This window comes from Gadus macrocephalus, chromosome 21 (genome assembly GCF_031168955.1).
Source record: "Gadus macrocephalus chromosome 21, ASM3116895v1".
NCBI lineage: Eukaryota > Metazoa > Chordata > Actinopteri > Gadiformes > Gadidae > Gadus > Gadus macrocephalus.
Window position 1 is genome coordinate 3,334,354 of NC_082402.1, and position 19,184 is coordinate 3,353,537.

The 19,184-nt window shown below is 47.8% G+C and overlaps 1 protein-coding gene across 1 annotated transcript in view; it reads right to left on the reverse strand.

The window, feature by feature from the left end:
* The window catches only part of nbas (NBAS subunit of NRZ tethering complex), a 98,102-nt gene that overhangs the window by 12,854 nt on the left and 66,064 nt on the right, over window positions 1–19,184 (reverse strand). Inside the window, exons 37-38 of the mRNA XM_060042390.1 lie at window positions 19,173–19,177; window positions 16,835–17,018 (exon numbers count right to left, since the gene is read on the reverse strand). Coding sequence (XP_059898373.1) covers window positions 16,835–17,018; window positions 19,173–19,177 — 189 coding nt within the window. The remainder of the gene's footprint in view (window positions 1–16,834; window positions 17,019–19,172; window positions 19,178–19,184) is intronic.

The following is a 19,184-nucleotide window of genomic DNA, read 5'->3' on the forward strand; positions in this document are numbered from 1 at the left end:
GGGTGAAGGGGGCTCTATAGGGGCTGGAGTAGGGGTGAGGGAGGGCGCTGTAATGTGTGGAGAAGGGGTGAGGGGTGAGGGGAAGGGCTCTCGGTGCTATGCTAAACCACTTAACATTGAAGGAGGTAATCTTATGATGGAATGATGAAATATTTAACTCTATTTGGAGGGTAAAGGTTTCCAAAGGGAGTCTGTCTGTCTGTCTGTCTGTCTGTCTGTCTGTCTGTCTGTCTGTCTGCCTGCCTGTCTGCCTGTCTGCCTGTGTGTCTGTCTGCCTGTCTGTGCCTTGCAAATTTGAACACACAAAAGCTCCCGAGAAAAGAGATCGATGGGTGGCAGAGATGTGCTCAAATGACGCGTCAGCAGTCATCTCCTCTGACTGTAACACAGTGGATGATGGTGGAAGCACATTCCCCATCATCCTCACGGCTGAATTAAAATGTCTGTCACACCTCGTTGGCAGCGAGGCATGTCAGCTTCATTGTGAAAATTCCCGGGCTATGGAATGGTGTTGCCATGACACCGTGAATTGCAGAGAGTCATGTCGCTGTCAATATTTTCCCAGACTTTCCCATCAGATCCCTCATGGGAAATTGAACGCCGGGCTTGGGGGACTGCACAGGGAGGTCAAAGGGCAGGAGGGCAAGGAGGTCAAGTGACTGGTCTTGACCTCACGTCACTGGGATTTCAGGGTACAGCCTTGCTCAGAGGCAATTGGTTGATATGGAAAGAAATGATTTATCCAGATGTTAAAATAAGTATGACAATATGCTGTGAGTCATTGCATTAGAGTATTTTGACACGTGAAATATGGTTTCAGACTAAAACAATTTTTCCTTTACCTCTGACATTTCAAACCTCCTATTTCCCTCTCTTCCTCCCTGTCCATCTCTGCTCCCCCTATGCCCTTTAAGGGCATATCTTCTCATCCTTAATGAATTTAGACTGAACCACTGAGTATTAATATAAGTTGATATTTTCATGTTAACGTGGAGACAATACCTTTAAACAACGATAAACGATAATATAGAATTATTGCCTGTATTTATGAGAGTTAAGTTATGTCAGGAGATAGCGAAGACGCCGATAAAGAGCGCCGCGGCTTAGGTAATGAAGCTAATTAGCAGGCGAACGCGTTTGATGGTGTTATTGGCGCTATGCACCACATGGCTACGACTCCAGCTTACATTAGCGATGTGAACCGCTAATGGGCAACACATGGCGAGAGGTGTCAAAAAAAAGGACAGGTTTCAAAGGCTAACAAATCCCCTCATTGAATATATATATCTGGATGACTGCTGTCCACATAGAGTGACACACAAACAGAGGGAGAGGGAGAGAGACAGAGAGAGAGATGGGAGTATTAGTTGATTGGAGGGATGCAAGACTCTCTCTCTCTCTCTCTCTCTCTCTCTCTCTCTCTCTCTCTCTGGCCTTTTACTGAGTGCATTGCGAATGAGTTCATCAATATTCATTCCAGCACTCTGGGCAGGATCCCCAGCGGTGGGCAGAATAAAGTTGCAGAGGTCGCACATTTCAGCAGGGGGATAGAGAGGGATGGAGACAGAAGGAGCGCGAGAGCCATAGACCAAATGACACAGATGGTGAGTGAATAAGTAAGAATAATACAAATTGAGATGGGGCATGCAAACTGGAAGGCGGTTACTACCGCCAACTGGTGCAGAGGGAGGGATGTCGAACCACACACACACACAAAAACACACAACTGCAAACACACATACCCCCCCCCCCCCCCACACACATACACACACACAAACACAAACATACAAACACACATACCCGCAAACACACACATACCCGCACAAACACAAGCGCACAGACACATAAGTAATTAAACACATGCACAATACACACACACACACACACACAAAAACACACGCACACCCGCACACACAAACACACCTGCACAGGGAGCATGAAATCCTATGACATTGGAGACATTGACCCTTGTTTCATTACACCCTCATCACGCCATTTCCCTCCCCGAAAAAAAAACTAATTAGGACAACAACTTGTTCGACTATTCAAAACAATTTGGTCTGTGATGTATAAATAATTTTCCATTAGCTCGCCCCAAATGAGGGAACAACATTTACGTTCAGCAACCACAACCAACCTCTCTCTCTCTCTCTCCCTCAAAAACACACAGACACAGACAGACAGACACACACACACACACACACACTAACACACACACACACACACACAGAAGGAAGAAAGATTAAATATTAACCGCCGTTATAATCGGCAGCCTCAATGTTTTAATATTTCAATTTCAATATTTGGGCCATAACCCCGCCCCGCCTTAATCATGCATGGTCATATGGACCTCATGCATATTAAGAGGCTGAGGGGGCAAGGACAAATGGAGTCCCTGATTATGCACCTGGCAGCGCGTGGATACACGTGTCAATGCCTCAGGAGTCCCGGCAGCTCACTGGCTGCCACGCCGTGCCACTCAACTGTGGCGCTCTACACGCGTTGCTTAAGACACACGCAAACATAAACACACACACACACACATACATAAACATAGACAGAGTGCGTCAAAGATCCGTTTTGGCACACATTATTGGCACTCTACTCTCTTCCCGAACCCCGCCTATTCCCCTACCTTCTCCCGTTCCAAAGTGAGACAACAACGCATAAATCAACTTTTACAGAAGCCAAGAAGAATAGATAGAAGTTGGCAACGCAGGCAGCCTTTCACCGCCATGTTAATCTGACGGTTAAAGTAGCCATCATGACAGCGACCCTTTGACCGTCAACATTAAGGCAGCAGCCAGCCGTAACACATTTATAATTCATCTGCTCGAGAAAAACTCTCCAATATATATACATATATAAATATATACCCACAAACAAACATACTCTTCTCTGTTCAGCCCTACTCTCAGCCCTCCAAGCAGTTCATCCCGCTGATTGCCTTCCAGTCAAGGCCATCAGAGTTTTCAATACCTGCCTGTCTCCTGCTCCCAGATCCCGCCCCTCTGGTCCTCGCCCCCCCCCCATCAGAGCTGACCGTGTCGTGTTAACATTCAAGTACATTCGCAGTGAGCCACGACGATCGGTATCATTACTATGGATCACCTCGCTGTAGCCATTCGCTAATACTAAATTATGCATGTGTGTGTGTGTGTGTGTGTGTGTGTGTGTGTGTGTGTGTGTGTGTGTGTGTGTTTGAGGGAGAGAGAGAGAGAGAGAGAGAGAGAGAGAGAGAGAGAAGACCCTGGGGAAAGAGGATGAGTGAACACCTGTGTGTGTTTGAGAGTGAGGGTGATAAAAAGCAAGGTAGTATAGGGAGAGAGGGAGAGAGGGAGAGGGAGAGGGAGAGGGAGAACGAGAGCCAGAGAGAGGAAGAGAGAGACCATCTGTGTGTATTCATCGCTCTGTTGCTCCGACGCATCGGCCCCACAGATGTTGTATCACATCCAATCCTGTCGTTCTTTTCTACTCTTCCCCTTTTATCCCGTCTTCGGCTACTTTCTTTTGGGATGCAAGGTCATTGGCGGATTCGTGTGAGGGGGGGGGGTCTTGGATCCAGGGGGCCACCTCGGGCCCCCTGGATCCGCATACTTCAAACGGTGGCCTAACCCTGCCCCGTGCCGAGCGGATCCGAGAGCAGCGCCAGTACGGTAGCATGTTCTGGAGAATAGAGAGAGAGCTCAGGGTGTGGGGTGGGGGGGGTTCTCACGCACGCCCATTCACACACAAACACACACACGCGCATGCATGCACGCACGGGCACGCACACATACATACACAGTCCTAGTTGTAGGTGCTTCATATTAATACAGATTCAAAGCATTTCAATCCCTACAAGACACCGTTCTGTTGCAACTCTTTCCTTTACACGTCAAGTGATGGCACCGTCTCAGACGGTGCCATCATGATTACATCGGCCCCTGCTCTTAAATAATAACATAATTAAATCAGCTTGATAATATTTTTTTATCAAATGTGTATTCAGCGAGATTGGAGTGGGCAAAGGCGTACATCAAATATTCTCAATTCCCCTGCTGTCATGTACGGGGATGGGAACATTCACCCCCTCATAGCACAAGACGCACACACACTCTTGTGACTTTGCATGCTAATTTGCGCACGCCTGCGTGTCTGTGTGTGCGTGTGTGTTGGTTGTCACTCCCCGCCTGCCCCCCCACACCCCCTTATTACAATATGTCCAGAAGCGACAGCCTTCTCTAATTTTCTAGTTAATTGGTGCACGGCAAATGAGAGTCAGCACCCCATTTCACAGACAGAAATAAGGAGAAAACAAAGGCAGGGAGAGAGGGAGAAGGAGAGGGAGGGGGAGAGAGAGCAAGGGGAGAGAGAGAAAAAGGAGAGAGAAAGAAAGACACAGAGACAGAGAGAGCGAGAGACGGAGAGAGAATCACACAGATAGCTTTGGTATGGACGAGGGGTACCACAGCTAGGCTGGCTCATGGCTGGGATGATCCCTCCCCCCAGTGGAGCTACGAGGGTGTGGTGGGGTTGGAACTGAACTGCTGAAACTGTAAGCAAGACGGACGACAGCAGGGCCCCGGAGACAAGGCCAAGGGCAAGGCCAAGCGTCATTGAAATGCAAAGGGGTGTGTGTGTGTGTGTGTGTGTGTGTGTGTGTGTGTGTGTGTGTGTGTGTGTGTGTGTGTGTGTGTGTGCGTTGCTTGCTGATAAAGTGGAGGTCCGGTGTGTTGATCTAGATTAAGTGGTTACAATACGGTTCAGAGTTGCGTAAAAGGTTGAGGCTAGGGGCGGTTTAGTGTCAAAGCATAACTTCCCTCGGTTAGGGCCCTGGGCACCTGCATTATGCAACTTCTGTTGCCCTCCTCGCATTTTAGCATAGGATTAAATCTACCAAAGGCGAAGATAGCCGATAGAAGAACCTTTACTCTCGGGCAAAATTGCCGTGGTTGTAGGGGAAAGCGGGAGAGATGAAATCAAGGACATGGAATCCGATAGAACATGTGGCTGGTGCCTTTGCAGTGTGTGGAGAAGGGTGGTGCCGATTGGACTGTGTGGGACGCGTGGCGAGGTGATAGACTGTGAGCCCGAGGCAGAAGCCTCCAAGCCTACAGAAAGCACAGGGTGTTCATCTCTCCTCATCTATATTAGATATATAGCAGACTGCAAGGTCACACAGCACACCCATAGATAAGTGAGGAAGAGAGATGACGGGGGGGGGGGGGGGGGGGGGGGAGAGGGAGGGAGGGAGGGAGCGGGTGGCGGAGAGGGAGAGGGTGGGGGAAAGGGAGAGGCTTAGGGTGGGAGAAGGGAGACGGGAGAAGGGAGAGCGGAGAGGGAGAGAAAAGTGGTTTATTAGCAAACAACACTCGTTTGGTGGGGAAAAGGCAGGTCTGCACATGAACCGAGTCAGCGACTGCTGTCCGTGGTCAAAGTGCAAGATCACAATTGTATGAGGGTATGAGTGTGTCTGCGTACACACACACACATTCACAAACAAATCTCGCACTTCACACACAAAACACTGGCAGGGTTCCCGCTGGGGAGTGTAGGTGTGTGCGTGTGATTGTCTTTGTGCTGCCGTGTGATTTGTTTTGGTCTGGATGTGGATATTAACTCCACCACGGCGATCAGGACCAGAGTAATTACAGACACAGCGTTAACCTAACACCTGCATTAAAGGGAGCATTTAATTAACAAGCAGCAGGTGCATGTTATGAATGTCCATGTTCACAGAGGCAGGCATTGACCCACATACCGACAAGCAGAAAGGTGCAATCACAGGCACACAGACACAGACACAGACACACACACACACACACACACACACACACACACACGCACACTTAATCCTCTTTCACACGTCAAAACCCACTAACATCTGGCTTTGTTTTTATTGGGAAAGGTTACAATCTGTATTTATTCCTGGGATGGGTGTTTCTGGGACGGAAACATGACACACAAGGGACGTCATCACTGAATCCCGCCCCTCTTTCCGCCACAATGCTATTATGACGTGTGTTGAAGTTCCGGGCATTTGCACGCAAATAGACAGGAACAACATGGCACGGCCATTTTGTTCTTTGTACCGTGAAAGATGCAACCACGGTAAGACAGGACTAGAAAGAAATAAGTAATGGATGCAAAAAAGTAGTCACCACCGTAACATTTCCACTTTGCTGCTTTCTGCTGTTTACTGACTCTGGCACGTTCGGGACGTTGAACGTGACACACCAGAAATAGAACTTGAAGGCATCTTCTTCTGGTGGCATACACCTATTTTTAGCGGGTTTAACTGCGTAAAAAAAAAGCGGGTTTAACTGCCTCACCCCTTTCTCTTCAACAGTTCAGCCCCTAATGAGTGTGTTCTTCTGTGGTACAAAGAGGGCAAAATGACATGACGCACGCACGGACGCGCACACACACACACACACACACAAACACACACGGTACCATAAACGCTCACAACGCACGGGCCCTCCACATGCAGACGGCGGTGACATTTGGATGGCCCATTGTTATGACCGATCATCTGCAATGAAGTCACTAGATCCAGTTCAGACTCGACCTCACAACCCCGGGCGCCATCGTCTCCCTACTAGCCAAAATGTCACTGTTTCAATTTGTCTCATCAATACCTCCTTCCCCCCTTCTCCCTCCCCCTAAACTCCCTCCCTCCCTTGTTCCATCCTTCCCTCCCTCCCTTGTTCCATCCTTCCCTCCCTCCCTCCTCCTGACCTTCCTCTCTCCCTCTTTTACTTGGTACTATTTTTGGATCCGTTGTGCACGTGCATGCAATGCGTGTGTGTGTGCATGTCGTCGGTCTTGCGTGTGTGCCTGGGCCTCATCGTCTTCATCGCGGTGCGTCTGCTTCCTGGGAGGTCAGGTGGCATTCGGCCAGCCGTTGGGGAGTGAGGGGCGCCGAGGGTGATGGTGATTACCATGGCGCTGATAGGAGGACGTGACAGGTGTCACGTTAAAATTGTACCGGGGGCGAAAATTGTACCGGCCTACGTCATCGTTTGTTTACATCCTGACAACCTGCCCGGCAACGGACTACGCGATGCAGAAAACATGTTTCCAAACGACGAAATAACATAATACAGATAGCGGATCGCTATCTGTATTATGATAGATAGCGATAACAATTGTTTTTACTTTATATTTGTATTGTATTTAATTGTTTAATCGAAACAATAAAAAAAATTGCCCGCGAAACTGCCGAACGCGTCAAATGACAAATGTTTTGCCCGCGAAACGGGCGATCGCGTCAAATGACGTAGGAAGGTTCTTGAAACATAATACAGATAACGGATCGCTAGATAACACTTGTTTTTACTTTATATTTGTATTGTATTGAATTGTTTAATCGAATTTAGCTAGTAAATAAAGTAAAAACAAGTGTTATCTAGCGATCCGTTATCTGTATTATGTTTCAAGAACCTTCCATACGTCATTTGACGCGATCGCCCGTTTCGCGGGCAAAACATTTGTCATTTGACGCGTTCGGCCGTTTCGCGGGCAATTTTTTTTATTGTTTCGATTAAACAATTAAATACAATACAAATATAAAGTAAAAACAATTGTTATCGCTATCTATCATAATACAGATAGCGATCCGCTATCTGTATTATGTTATTTCGTCGTTTGGAAACATGTTTTCTGCATCGCGTAGTCTGTTGCCGGGCAGGTTGTCAGGATGTAAACAAACGATGACGTAGGCCGGTACAATTTTCGCCCCCGGTACAATTTTAACGTGACAACGGCACAGAGAACGGGGCTGTATTTCTCTCTCGCCCATCGCCCCATCCATCGACGTGTGTGTGTGTTTGTCTCTGTGTCTATGCTTTGTGTCATGCTGTGTGTGTACGTGTTTGTTTGTGTGTGTGTGATTGTGTGTGTGTGTGTGTGTGTGTGTGTGTATGCTGATTGTGCATGTGTGCGCGCGTGCTTCTCTGCGTTTGTGTGTGTGTGAACGCTTGGATGTGTGTTTGTGTGTGGACATAGGAGAGAGAGAGAGAGAAGCGGGGCCACTCATTCATCGGGTGGCCTTTTCCCACTGACGTGGAGCCGGTCTGACCCAGGGGGGTGGGCGTCATTAACATGGCATCAGACACATCGCCTGGCTCCCATCATCACCAACACACGCAGGGCTTCTCACGTTGATCCATGGTGTGGCTAGTTGGCGAAAAAAACACGCCTCGATTTCAAATGATTAAAAGTGACTTCAGCCGAGATCAAGGAGATGTTGGACAGGGTGGGGGGGGGGGGCTGATGGACCATGGAGATATGCATGATTCAATCGCTGAGACACTTCGGGCAGTGGCATGCTGTGTTTCGACCACTCTGATGTAGCCAGGGCATTTTGGGGAGACGTTTACCTCCCCAAAATGAGGGGGCTTGTTCCGAACTTGAGAGATGTGTTTGCGCTGAGGCTTCGGTGGAATCGTTACGGGCCTACTCTCGGAACACCAGCTGAGAAACAGCGGGAGAAACACAATGCCGCCTTGAGGGGCCCAGCCTGAGACCCAGAAACAGGAGTGTGCTGGAAGAAACGGTGTAACCACGGTAAGACAGGACTAAAAAGAAGTAAGTAATGGATGCCAAAAAGTAGTCACCACCGTCACATTTTCACTGGCCTGCTTTCAGTTGTTTACTGACCCTGTTTCTGGCACGTTTGTGACGGTGAATGTGACACACCAGAAATAGAACGTGGAGGCATCCAATTCTAGTGACAATCGGCTATTTTTAGCGGGTTTCCCTGTGTAAAAAGGAAAAACTGCCCAGACACACCAAACATTTGGGAGGAAAAAGGGTATTAGCTTAACCCACCACTTTTCCTTTCAACAGTTCAGTCCCAAATGAGTGTGTTCTTCTGTTGTACAAAGAGGCCAAAACTACAGGACTCATGCACGCAGAAAGCGCACCTGTCAATCGAAGGCAGACCACCCGACTTCTAATTCACTATTCTGTCTGTTCTAGCGTGTTGCGTTGACTGCGACTGGATGCCTGGACTCTAGGGCTGGGCGATATACTTGTAGTAAAATTGATACCGGTATATTTTTGAAAGAGATATGTAGTTGAGACAATATTGCCATACCGGTATATTATATATTATTTTAATGTTGCCTTGCGAGCGCTATTTTATAAGGCCGACCGCCGCTCTCTGAGCCTACCAGCCATGGTCAGCTGCTCAATCCCGCCCCTTACAAGTACGTAGTGTTCTCCCACCCACGTTACGCATCACAACAAACTTTGAACAAAAACATGGCGGTAGAGAGTATGGAACCCGTAAAGGGACATGGGGTAAAAAAAATCCTTTAAACATTTCTCATGAGCACGAGAAAAGTATCTGGTGCGTGCGAGAAAGTATCTGGTCCACCAAAAAGTATCTCGTGAGCACGAGAAAGTATCGTACGCATATCACTGGCAGTGTGTGTGGTGTGTGTGTGTTTGTGTGTGTGTGCAGGGCCGTAGCACCAAATGCTGGGCCCTGTATACAAGAGGTACTGATGGGCCCCCCCCCCCCCGAATTCCCCCTTCCAGCCCGCTGCGCAGAATTGTTGACGTGGGGGGGGAGGGGGGGGGCTGTTGACGAGGGGGGGGAGACGTGGCCTGGCGGCAATTTGCCGCTGAGCGCAGTGTGCGGCTCCTACCACTAAGGGGTAGTAGAAAATTCAATTTTTTTTTTATTTTATTCCCATTGGCCCCCCTCTGCCTTGGGCCCCCCCCCCCACAACGGTCCACCTTACACCCGCAGTCCGACGCCCCTGTGTGTGTGTGTGTGTGTGTGTGTGTGTGTGTGTGTGTGTGTGTGCGACGTCAGCGAGTGAGTGGACGAGCGAGGAGAGCGAGCGGTAGCGTGCGTGTCAGTTTAGTGAAGTAGTGACAGAGTCCGGTTGTGTGTACGAATAAGTACCCAGCCTGTCAAGAATCTGTGGCCGCTTCATTCCGACCATATTCCGACCTAAAAGCAGAGCCACTGCCGGTCAAAGTGAAGGGTGTTGCCCCCGAGAGCATCGGCCCTGGAGGGAACGCCTCCCCTGTGCGGGTTTCGTATGTTTCAAACAGGCAACACTATTGTTTTTTTATTACACAGGGCTTCTCAATGCCGTGGAACGCTCCACTTGCATGGGCCCTTCACAACTTCCGGCGGTGAATTCATATTTTATAATTCACCGTTGCTAAGTATAATTGACCGCTGTCAATGCAAACAAAGGATTTTTAGCCTCTCAGGACGCCTTTGGTATAACTTCGCCCTGTCGGGGCTTACTTTCCCGATAATAATAATACCGGCGTTCTATACATTTCCCCTTACATAGCTGCTGTTAAAGCAGAGCTGTGCTTCGTTGAGCAAAAAATAAATAAACCTAAATAAAAGGTTGATGGTGAATACTAGTGGCGTGGTTAAAACTACACGCTTTACCCGATTTACACAAAATATCGTTATAACATCGTATATCGCCCTTCGAACAAAAAATATCGAGATATGAGTTTTGGTCCATATTGCCCAGCCCAACTGGACTCTCCTCATGGTTAACCGTCCAGTACCCCGTCATCAATTTAATATGTTTTGCATGTATTTACCTGTGTGTCAATTATGGCACCCGATGCACTCCTGACCATCCCTGGAAGAAGGGATCCCCTACTATGCGTTTCTTCTCAAGATTTCTTCCTTGCAAGTTTAAGGGAGTTTTTCCGTGCCCTTGTGGGGGCTTGGGTGAAGGGGGGTGTCACAAATATTTGGCCTGTTAAGCCCTTTGAGACTGTAATGGTGATTAAGGGCTACACAAATATAATTGAATTGAACCGATTATAGCCATCACAGAAAGATCAACACTTGTGACGTCCGGCCATTAAGTTTCTGGCAGGGTGATGATAGGAAAAAGACTTTGCCACATTGTTCAACCATGACAAGGATAATGAGAAAATTAGACAATGGAACATCAGCTTCTCTTCACAACTTCCCTGCGTGTCGACGTGGCATAGTGGAGGAGAAAGAAAACTATAATTTCTACAATTGATTGTATTCAGTCAGTCTTATTTGATTAATGCGTTATTTCAATTGTTCCCGGTTGCAGCGATTGCACATGCCCATGTATTTATTGTGATTGCCGTACACCACGGCAATCACAATAAATACAGTCGACAGATGTTAGATATCGGCCTACAAAAGCAAGTTGGAATTGAAAACTTCCAGGAATGAGTGGCATAAAGAAACACACTTTGATTACACAGTAAGTGAGTAAGCCTGGATAATTATATATCCATTTTTTATCAAATAAGTGCTTGAACAGACACTTTAAAATGCAAATTTGTGTCACGAACACTGAAGCTATTTGTCAAAGTGGCATTACAGTGAGTGTGTAATGGACGTTTTGCAGCAGGGAGGGCTATTAGAAACCATTAAACAGATAAAAAATGGACACATTTAAGGAGGTGGGCTTAGTGAGAGGGGTTTTGATATATTGGCTGTGGAATAAGGGACATGTTTGACGACCTCATTAAATCAATGTAGTCGAACAGCACCATTAAAGTGTGCAATAAAAAAGATATTCAGAAATTAGAAATGTGCTAATGCTGCAACCTGTGTATGCTAATTGTGACCTCGTGGACAGAGATTACAGCTAATAAACGGCTGTTGTGGAAAATAAAAAGGACGACTGCGAAAGTAGTTAGTGTTTAAGCACCAACATAGTTGAAACGCTCTAATGATAATCAAAATGAGTTACTGGATGAGAGGACACGTTCAACCCTGCTGTTGGTTGTTTAGAGTGTCAAGGAATACTAACTAGAAAATCTTGCGTGATCAACCTAACTAACCTCTCAAATAAGACCTCAGATCAACATTGAAACTATGATGGATTCTCAAATACCTTTGCTTCATATCTCAACCAATCCCGTCGCTGGGGGGGGCAGGGATCTGTAGACGCACGAAACAACCCGACCCGTGTAGCCGCAACAACCACGACATTGCTGACCACTAATCTGGGCTCCAGAAGAGCACTGATAGCTGAGAACGATAGCATTGTCTTCCCATTAGCGTTATCTCTCCTTGGCAAAACAGCAATGAGATTTCGGCCAGAACTGGTAAACTTAACATTTCCCGTAGCCGGTGGGAAGACAAGCTAAATGTCCTGTTGGAACTGCAAATGTCTAAAATCAATCCTGTGTAGTAGACTGGCCTGTGTAGAAATACACTTGTTCAAATTGTCTTCTGAAAGCTGTTCTTGCCCTTCCCTATGAGTTTATCTTCAAATGAAGATCTCCGTAACAAAACAAGAAACACTTTGTAGCAAAACCCCTTGCCCCTTTTGGATTGAGGCCCAGTTCCCGTACAGTCTCCCCCCAGAAGCACAGCTATAGTACTGGGGAGAGGGGGAGAGGGAGAGGGAGAGGGAGAGAGAGAGGGAGAGAGGGAGAGAGGGAGAGAGGGAGAGAGGGAGAGAGAGAGAGAGAGAGAGAGAGAGAGAGAGAGAGAGAGAAAAGTAGAAAGATGGCAGGCTGGGAGATACATTTCCAAGATCAAAGCAGCATTTTTCTTCAGGCTTGTGACCAAGTTACATCTCTTTCGTAAACCATGCGTTTGCAGAGTCTATGTGTGTGTGTGTGTGTGTGTGTGTGTGTATGTGTGTGTGAGAGAGAGAGTGACAGAGAGAGTGTTGGTGGGGGATGGCATGCATTTAAGAGTCATGTATAATGTCTTGGTGCATCAGACCCTTTTATGTACACGTGTCTGTGTGTGTGTGTGTTGACGCGTGCACAGCTAACACACACGCGGCACAAACTCTTCCGCCGCTTTGCTTTTGATCACCGACCACCCCCCGGTGAGTCCAACAGCGCGCCGCAGGGGGGGGGGGGGGGTGGCGTCCGACTTCTCCGGTTCTTCCACTTCCTCATCAATCTGAAGCACAGAATTGAATCGCGACACCCGCCGTAGCTGAGCTCCGCCGGAGCGGACGTCCGCCAGACACTCCGTCGGTTGTCCGGGAGTCCGGAATCATTTTGGGACAATCGCTGCACTGCCTTTATCGGAATAAAAAATTAATTAATGTCGAGAAAGCTTAAGATTTTGGGTCACTGCACGCAGTTTTGAGCACGTTGTGCTGCTGCAAGTGATGGAAGAGGTTGGTCGTACTCGACCCTTTGGTTGCGACAGATTTGAAGCACTCTCTACAAAAAAACCTGATTCTGTCATTCGTCAGACACCTCGTACCCAAAACAATTCCAAACTATGGAGCCGTTTGTCTTCTGTTTCCATACAAGCTCCACTGCGCCGCGTTTGCGGGCGGACTCCATGTTTCGCGCCGTTGGGGATTTAAAAAAGTGACGTGAGTGGAAGGGGGCCGGGCCGTGTGTGTGTGAACCACAGGCAGAGCGGGAGAGAGAGAAGCAGAGGGACGAAATAGCAGGCGGCAGTCGCGGTTCGAAACTGCTGTTATTTGTATAAAATATGCGGTACTTTCAACGCAAATTAAATTATATCGATGTTGACGATAGCGTCTCGTTCCATGTCTCGTAAAAATATCGATATATTTCAAACATCGATATATCGCCCAGCGCTAATATGTGTGTGAGTGTGTTTGTGTGTAGCGTGGGAAAGGTGTGGAAGAAGGGGGTGTAATGGTGGGTTATGCTGACGTGTGGGACGGGAAATCAGTGGGCGATCGACATCCGTTTGCATGTACTTTCCCTACAGTCCATCCGTCACTAGCGTTGTCAGACAGTGATTCCTCTCTCTCGCTCTCCCTCTCTCCCAATGCTCAATTAGCCCAGTGCACCAACATCTCTCACTCTCATCCATGCCTTTCTCCACCTCTCGCTCCGTCTCTCTCACTCATGCTGCTCTCTCCCCCACTCATCCATGACTCTTTCACACTCTCTCACCCATGCAATTCTCCCCCTCTTTCAAAGACTCACACGCATCAGAAATCTCTCCCTCTCTGTCTCTCTCTCATGCTCCCTCTCTCTCCCTCTCTGTCTCTCTCTCATGCTCCCTCTCTCTCCCTCTCTGTCTCTCTCTCATGCTCCCTCTCTCTCCCTCTCTCATGCTCCCTCTCTCTCTCTCTCTCTCTCTCTCTCTCTCTCTCTCTCTCTTTCCCCCCCCCCCCCTCCAAGTGTTAGCAGCATGGTTGGGTCAGAGCGGGAGCACCACCATGTGTGTGTCTGACGGGGGGAGGGGGGGGGGGGGGGGGGGAGACAGGCTCCTGAGGGTGCCAGCAGGGCCGGCACGAATTACACCACCTCTTCTCTGCACGGGGGGGGGGCAGCAGAAGGGGACAGTGACACGACGGTCCAATTAGAGGGGAGAAATCGAATACATAAAGAGGCCTGTTTGTGTGTGTGGGTTTATATGTGTGCGCACGTGTGTGTGTGTTTGTGTGTGTGTGTTTACATGTGTGCATGTAAGTGTGTGCGCGTGTGTGTGCTTATGCGTGCGTGTGTGCTGGTCATGTGTGTGCCCCCCCCCCCCCAGTGGATTTCTCTGAAATCTCCACTGGTGGGGGTGGGGGGGGGGGGAAGAAAAATAAATGGACGTGGGATTTATTTGAAGTGTGTCAGAAATAAGTAAGAAATCAGAGTTGAAGAATATATTTAAAAAAAAAAAGGAAATAAATGTAAATTATGCTTTTTCGCCTCAAGACAAGAGGGAAGAGAGCTATACTCGATCTGAAATTATTCCCCCACTTAAAAGGGGACATCCTTTACAAGATTAATTAACTGAACCTGTGGATGTCTAATACGTTTTTGAGTGTGTGTGCGTGTGTGTCTGTGCGTGTGCGTGTGCGTGTGCGTGTGTGTGTGGGGGTGCTCCATCAGAGCCTGCCAAATGTCAGGAGCACTCCCAATTAGTTAACGAGGGCTGGCCCACACACACCTGTCTACCTGTACGACAACGGCCCAGAGCTATACGCATACATTTACATATTAATTAACCACCCCAGGCCCTTTAATTAGCCACACGGGGGGACGGGGGGGGGGAAATCCCCTCCAACATGGGGTGAACCCACCCACAACAACCCCCATGGCAAACATGTCATCCACTACAAACATAGACAAGCACACACACACACACACACACACACACACACACACACACACACACACACACACACACACACACACACACACACACACACACACACACACACACACACACACACACACACACACACACACAGAGACAGAAACGTGCATATTCAAGTAAGGACAGCCAAAATTTCGAAATGGGTCACATTTCTAAATGCTTTCACTTGCTCCCATATTCCCATTTCACAGCATATGCACGGTTTAAAAGCCATCATTGTCTCAAAGTATCGCCGGGCTACCTCGTCCTGGCCAGGCTGTGGTTTGATTCAGACCCCGACCCAAATGACTGCTAATTAAATTCATGATCCGAATGCCAACGCGTAATGCTGCCAAAAGAACAGGCCAAATGTTGTCCGCCTGGCGACAGTTGGCCTGCCCTGCTTCACCCATTGTTATTCATTTGTCCTGCTTTGTATGAAGATTCCGAGATCAGGAAAAGGTTTATTGTGAAATATAGATGCGTGCGTACTTCAAGGTAAACACAGAGACAGAGAGCGAGGGAGACAGAGAGCCACAGAGAGAGAGACAGAAAGACAGAGAGAGAGAGAGAGAGAAAAAGAGAGAAGAGCTTCAGTTATACTCCTTTTCCAAACCAGTGCGTATTTGTGCGTGCAAGTGTGGATGCGGGAGTTTAAAAATACGAAAATCTGTGTGTAGGTGTTTTAAAATGTTAAATGTGTTTGAAGAGCAATGCATGTGATAATAGGTGTGTTTTGTGGGGTGTCAGAACAAATTGTTGCACTGTACCGCTGATGTCTGAACACTGTGCTTATCCAATCGGCTGGAAATTCTAAGTCTAATTAAATGCAAACACCTCCTCGCCTCTCCGCACACCACACCCCCACCTTGTGCTTTTGATCCGTCGGAAAAACCTTTTAAATACGCCCCGGCTCACATTGCAAACCGCAAATATTCGAAACCGCAGAGTTTACTTTATAAAGTCTGAGTACACTAGTTTCGTTTTACTACCAGGTTCTTTTTGCTGGGGGGGGGGGGGCGGGGGTTATGAGATGAACTCTGAAAAGAAATGTATGGTGGACGCACCCGAGCTCGGACAGGAAGCACTATGAGAACGCTTGCCCCACGGACATGCGGAGGGAAAAACGTTTTAACCGTTTCCGTTAATATTTAATACCTGGCCTTTGAAGTGCTGCCCTTTGGGGCGGGGTGGGGGGGGGTTCGTAAACGGCCACTCAAGAATTAGGAGTGCTGTTGTTCAGCGATCATTTGAGAGTCTGATGGGTGTTTCCTAAAATGCTAGGGGGGGGGGGGGGGGGCTCTGAAGGTAGCACTAGCATCAGCCAAGTCTAAACCAGAGTTTAGACATTATGGGGTTGTGTTCCTCTGAGGTGTCGGCAGAGGTGTGTTTCTTTGTGTGTGTGACCTTGTTTGTGTGTTTGTGAGAGAGAGAGAGAGCGAGAGAGAGAGGAGTCAAAAATGCAAAATGTCCAATCCTCGAGAGGGAGGAAGAGTGTGTGTGTGTGTGTGTGTGTGTGTGTGTGTGTGTGTGTGTGTGTGTGTGTGTGTGTGTGTGTGTGTGTGTGTGTGTGTGTGTGTGTGTGTGTGTGTGTGTGCGCGCGCGCACGCCTACGTGTACGTGAGCGTGTGCGCACACACGCCTACGTGTACGTGAGCGTGTGCGCACACACGCCTACGTGTACGTGAGCGTGTGCGCACACACGCCTACGTGTACGTGAGCGTGTGCGCACACACGCGTGTGTGTGTATTAAAGTGCACGTTTGTGTGTGCTTGTGCCTACCGGTCGTTCCTGGAGCACGGCGCGGGTGCGGTACAGCAGCAGCAGGCGGACGTCGGCGTCCCGCAGGCTGAAGCTGTTCTCCAGCGTCTGCAGCACGCTGATCCGCGGCCGCACCGGCAGAGACGCGTCGCCGCAGAACGGACGCAGCCAGGCCAGCAGGTCGTCAGAGGTCACCGCGCTGTCGCTAGGAGACAGAGGAGGGGGAGGGAGGGAGGGGGAGAGGGGGAGAGGGGGAGAGGGGGAGAGAGAGAGAGAGAGAGAGAGAGAGAGAGAGAGAGAGAGAGAGAGACAAGAGAGAGAGAGAGAGAGAGAGAGAGAGAGAGAGAGAGAGAGAGACAGAGAGAGACAGAGAGAGAGAGAGAGACAAGAGAGACAGAGAGAGAGAGAGAGAGAGACAAGAGAGAGAGAGAGACAGAGACAGAGACAGAGACAAGAGAGAGAGAGAGAGAGAGAGAGAGAGAGAGAGACAGAGACAGAGACAGAGACAAGAGAGAGAGAGAGAGAGAGAGAGAGAGAGAGAGAGAGAGAGAGAGAGAGAGAGAGAGAGAGAGAAAACGACAAAGGTATAAAAACGGGCATGTTGTTGTTTTGTACCTATACATTGTCAGAGCATTCTGCCGGTTTGTTAAGAACACAGGTTAATTGTTGACATTCAGATGTAAATCAGCAATGATTGTTCATTGCTCAACTCAAGCCCTCTCGCAGTGAAGAATCAATTGACTGATTGATCCTTGTTATTTGCTTTATACTCACATTATTCTTACTGCGAACCTCGGTCTCTGTACCTGTGTTTCCAACCCCCTGATTTTATGCAAATTTTGAAGTATCGAATCAGTAAACGGTGATGGAATCACCAAAATTCGCATAAAAATCCCCTAATTTGCTAAAAAGTTTATCCCCTCACTTGAGGTGGTTTCTGAGAAATGCGAAAGAGTAAATGCGCAAAATGGGAGATGGAAACACACTTTTCGAAACAGCTGTGACGAAGCGAACATTGAACACACAGGACCGACAACGTCCTTCTGATTTCCGCACAACGACCGGCCCTAGCAACCCTGCCGAGATCAACTTGTAGTGTCAATATATATATATTTTTTTAAGCGTTTGTATACATAGACATCCTATATATATATATGATATAGGATGTCTATGTTTGCATATCCTTTAATTATACCGTGTCCATTAATCCCTGATATATGGACACCTACTAAGTATTTCCAGTCAAATTGTCTGTTCAGCCTTCAAAACGAGAGCTGGTACATTGTGGAAAATGCATTAAACTGTAATCGCGGTTAAATGCTATAGACCCTGGAGTATCTGTGGTATAAAGGCTGCGACGAATTTCAAATTATAAATATGTACAATGTATCCTTTAAATACGTCCATGGAACAGATGGCCAATGTGAATAATAGATACGTGTGGACCGCTGAAGAGGTAAAACTTTTCCTTGCTCTCATCGAAGAAAAAAACATTACAGCTATTTTAGATGGAAAACAGGACCTAAGAGAGGATGTTATCTAAAGGATACAAGCCCTGGAATGTGTGTCATTTTTAGCTCCAACCACTTGATGGAAACGCACCTAATTCGAATTTCTTTTTTGCAAACTTTCTAAAGATTCGCATCACCTTTTAGATGGTAACGTGACTATTGTCTTTGAGAATGCGCAGTATGGGTATGTAGGAAAATAATTTAATAACACAATTCAATTATTGGATACAACTACCGCGCCAGAGCCATTAATGCCTTACCAGTGTTGGACAGACCAAGACAAAGCTATTGTAAAACTAAACACTCTTTTGGGAAAAACAGTAGTTTGATGTCAATGGCCGCCAGCTGCCACGTTTCGTAACGCGGCTGTACCTCGAGGGGTTAGTTGAACAAAAACCAGGGAAATAGACAATGTCTAACCCCTACCAACCAGAAGCATTATCAAACGGGGCCAAATCCTCAGAGACCAATTAAATGTACCTCTGAAAAAAAATAGTTGGCTTCTTTAATATCTATTACATCATTTAGAAGACTTTTTCCTTTATCCCAAACGATTCGAAGTGAAGACGGATACAAGTCATTAAGTAGCGCCCGCTAATGGATGCCTAAGGGTAGGCTGAGGACACTGTGGCCTGTACCAGGAGCCTCCGGGATGGGGAGTCAAACTGCCAAATCAGCCACTGTGGCTTTTCATTTCCTTGAGTGAGTTTGTGTGTTGCCCACAAACTCACCCCTAAACGGAGAGAGTAAGGGCATGAGAGAGAGAGAGAGAGAGAGAGAGAGAGAGAGAGAGAGAGAGAGAGAGAGAGAGAGAAATAGAGTGTATTCAGAGCGACTGTTCCACTTACCCACTCTGCACG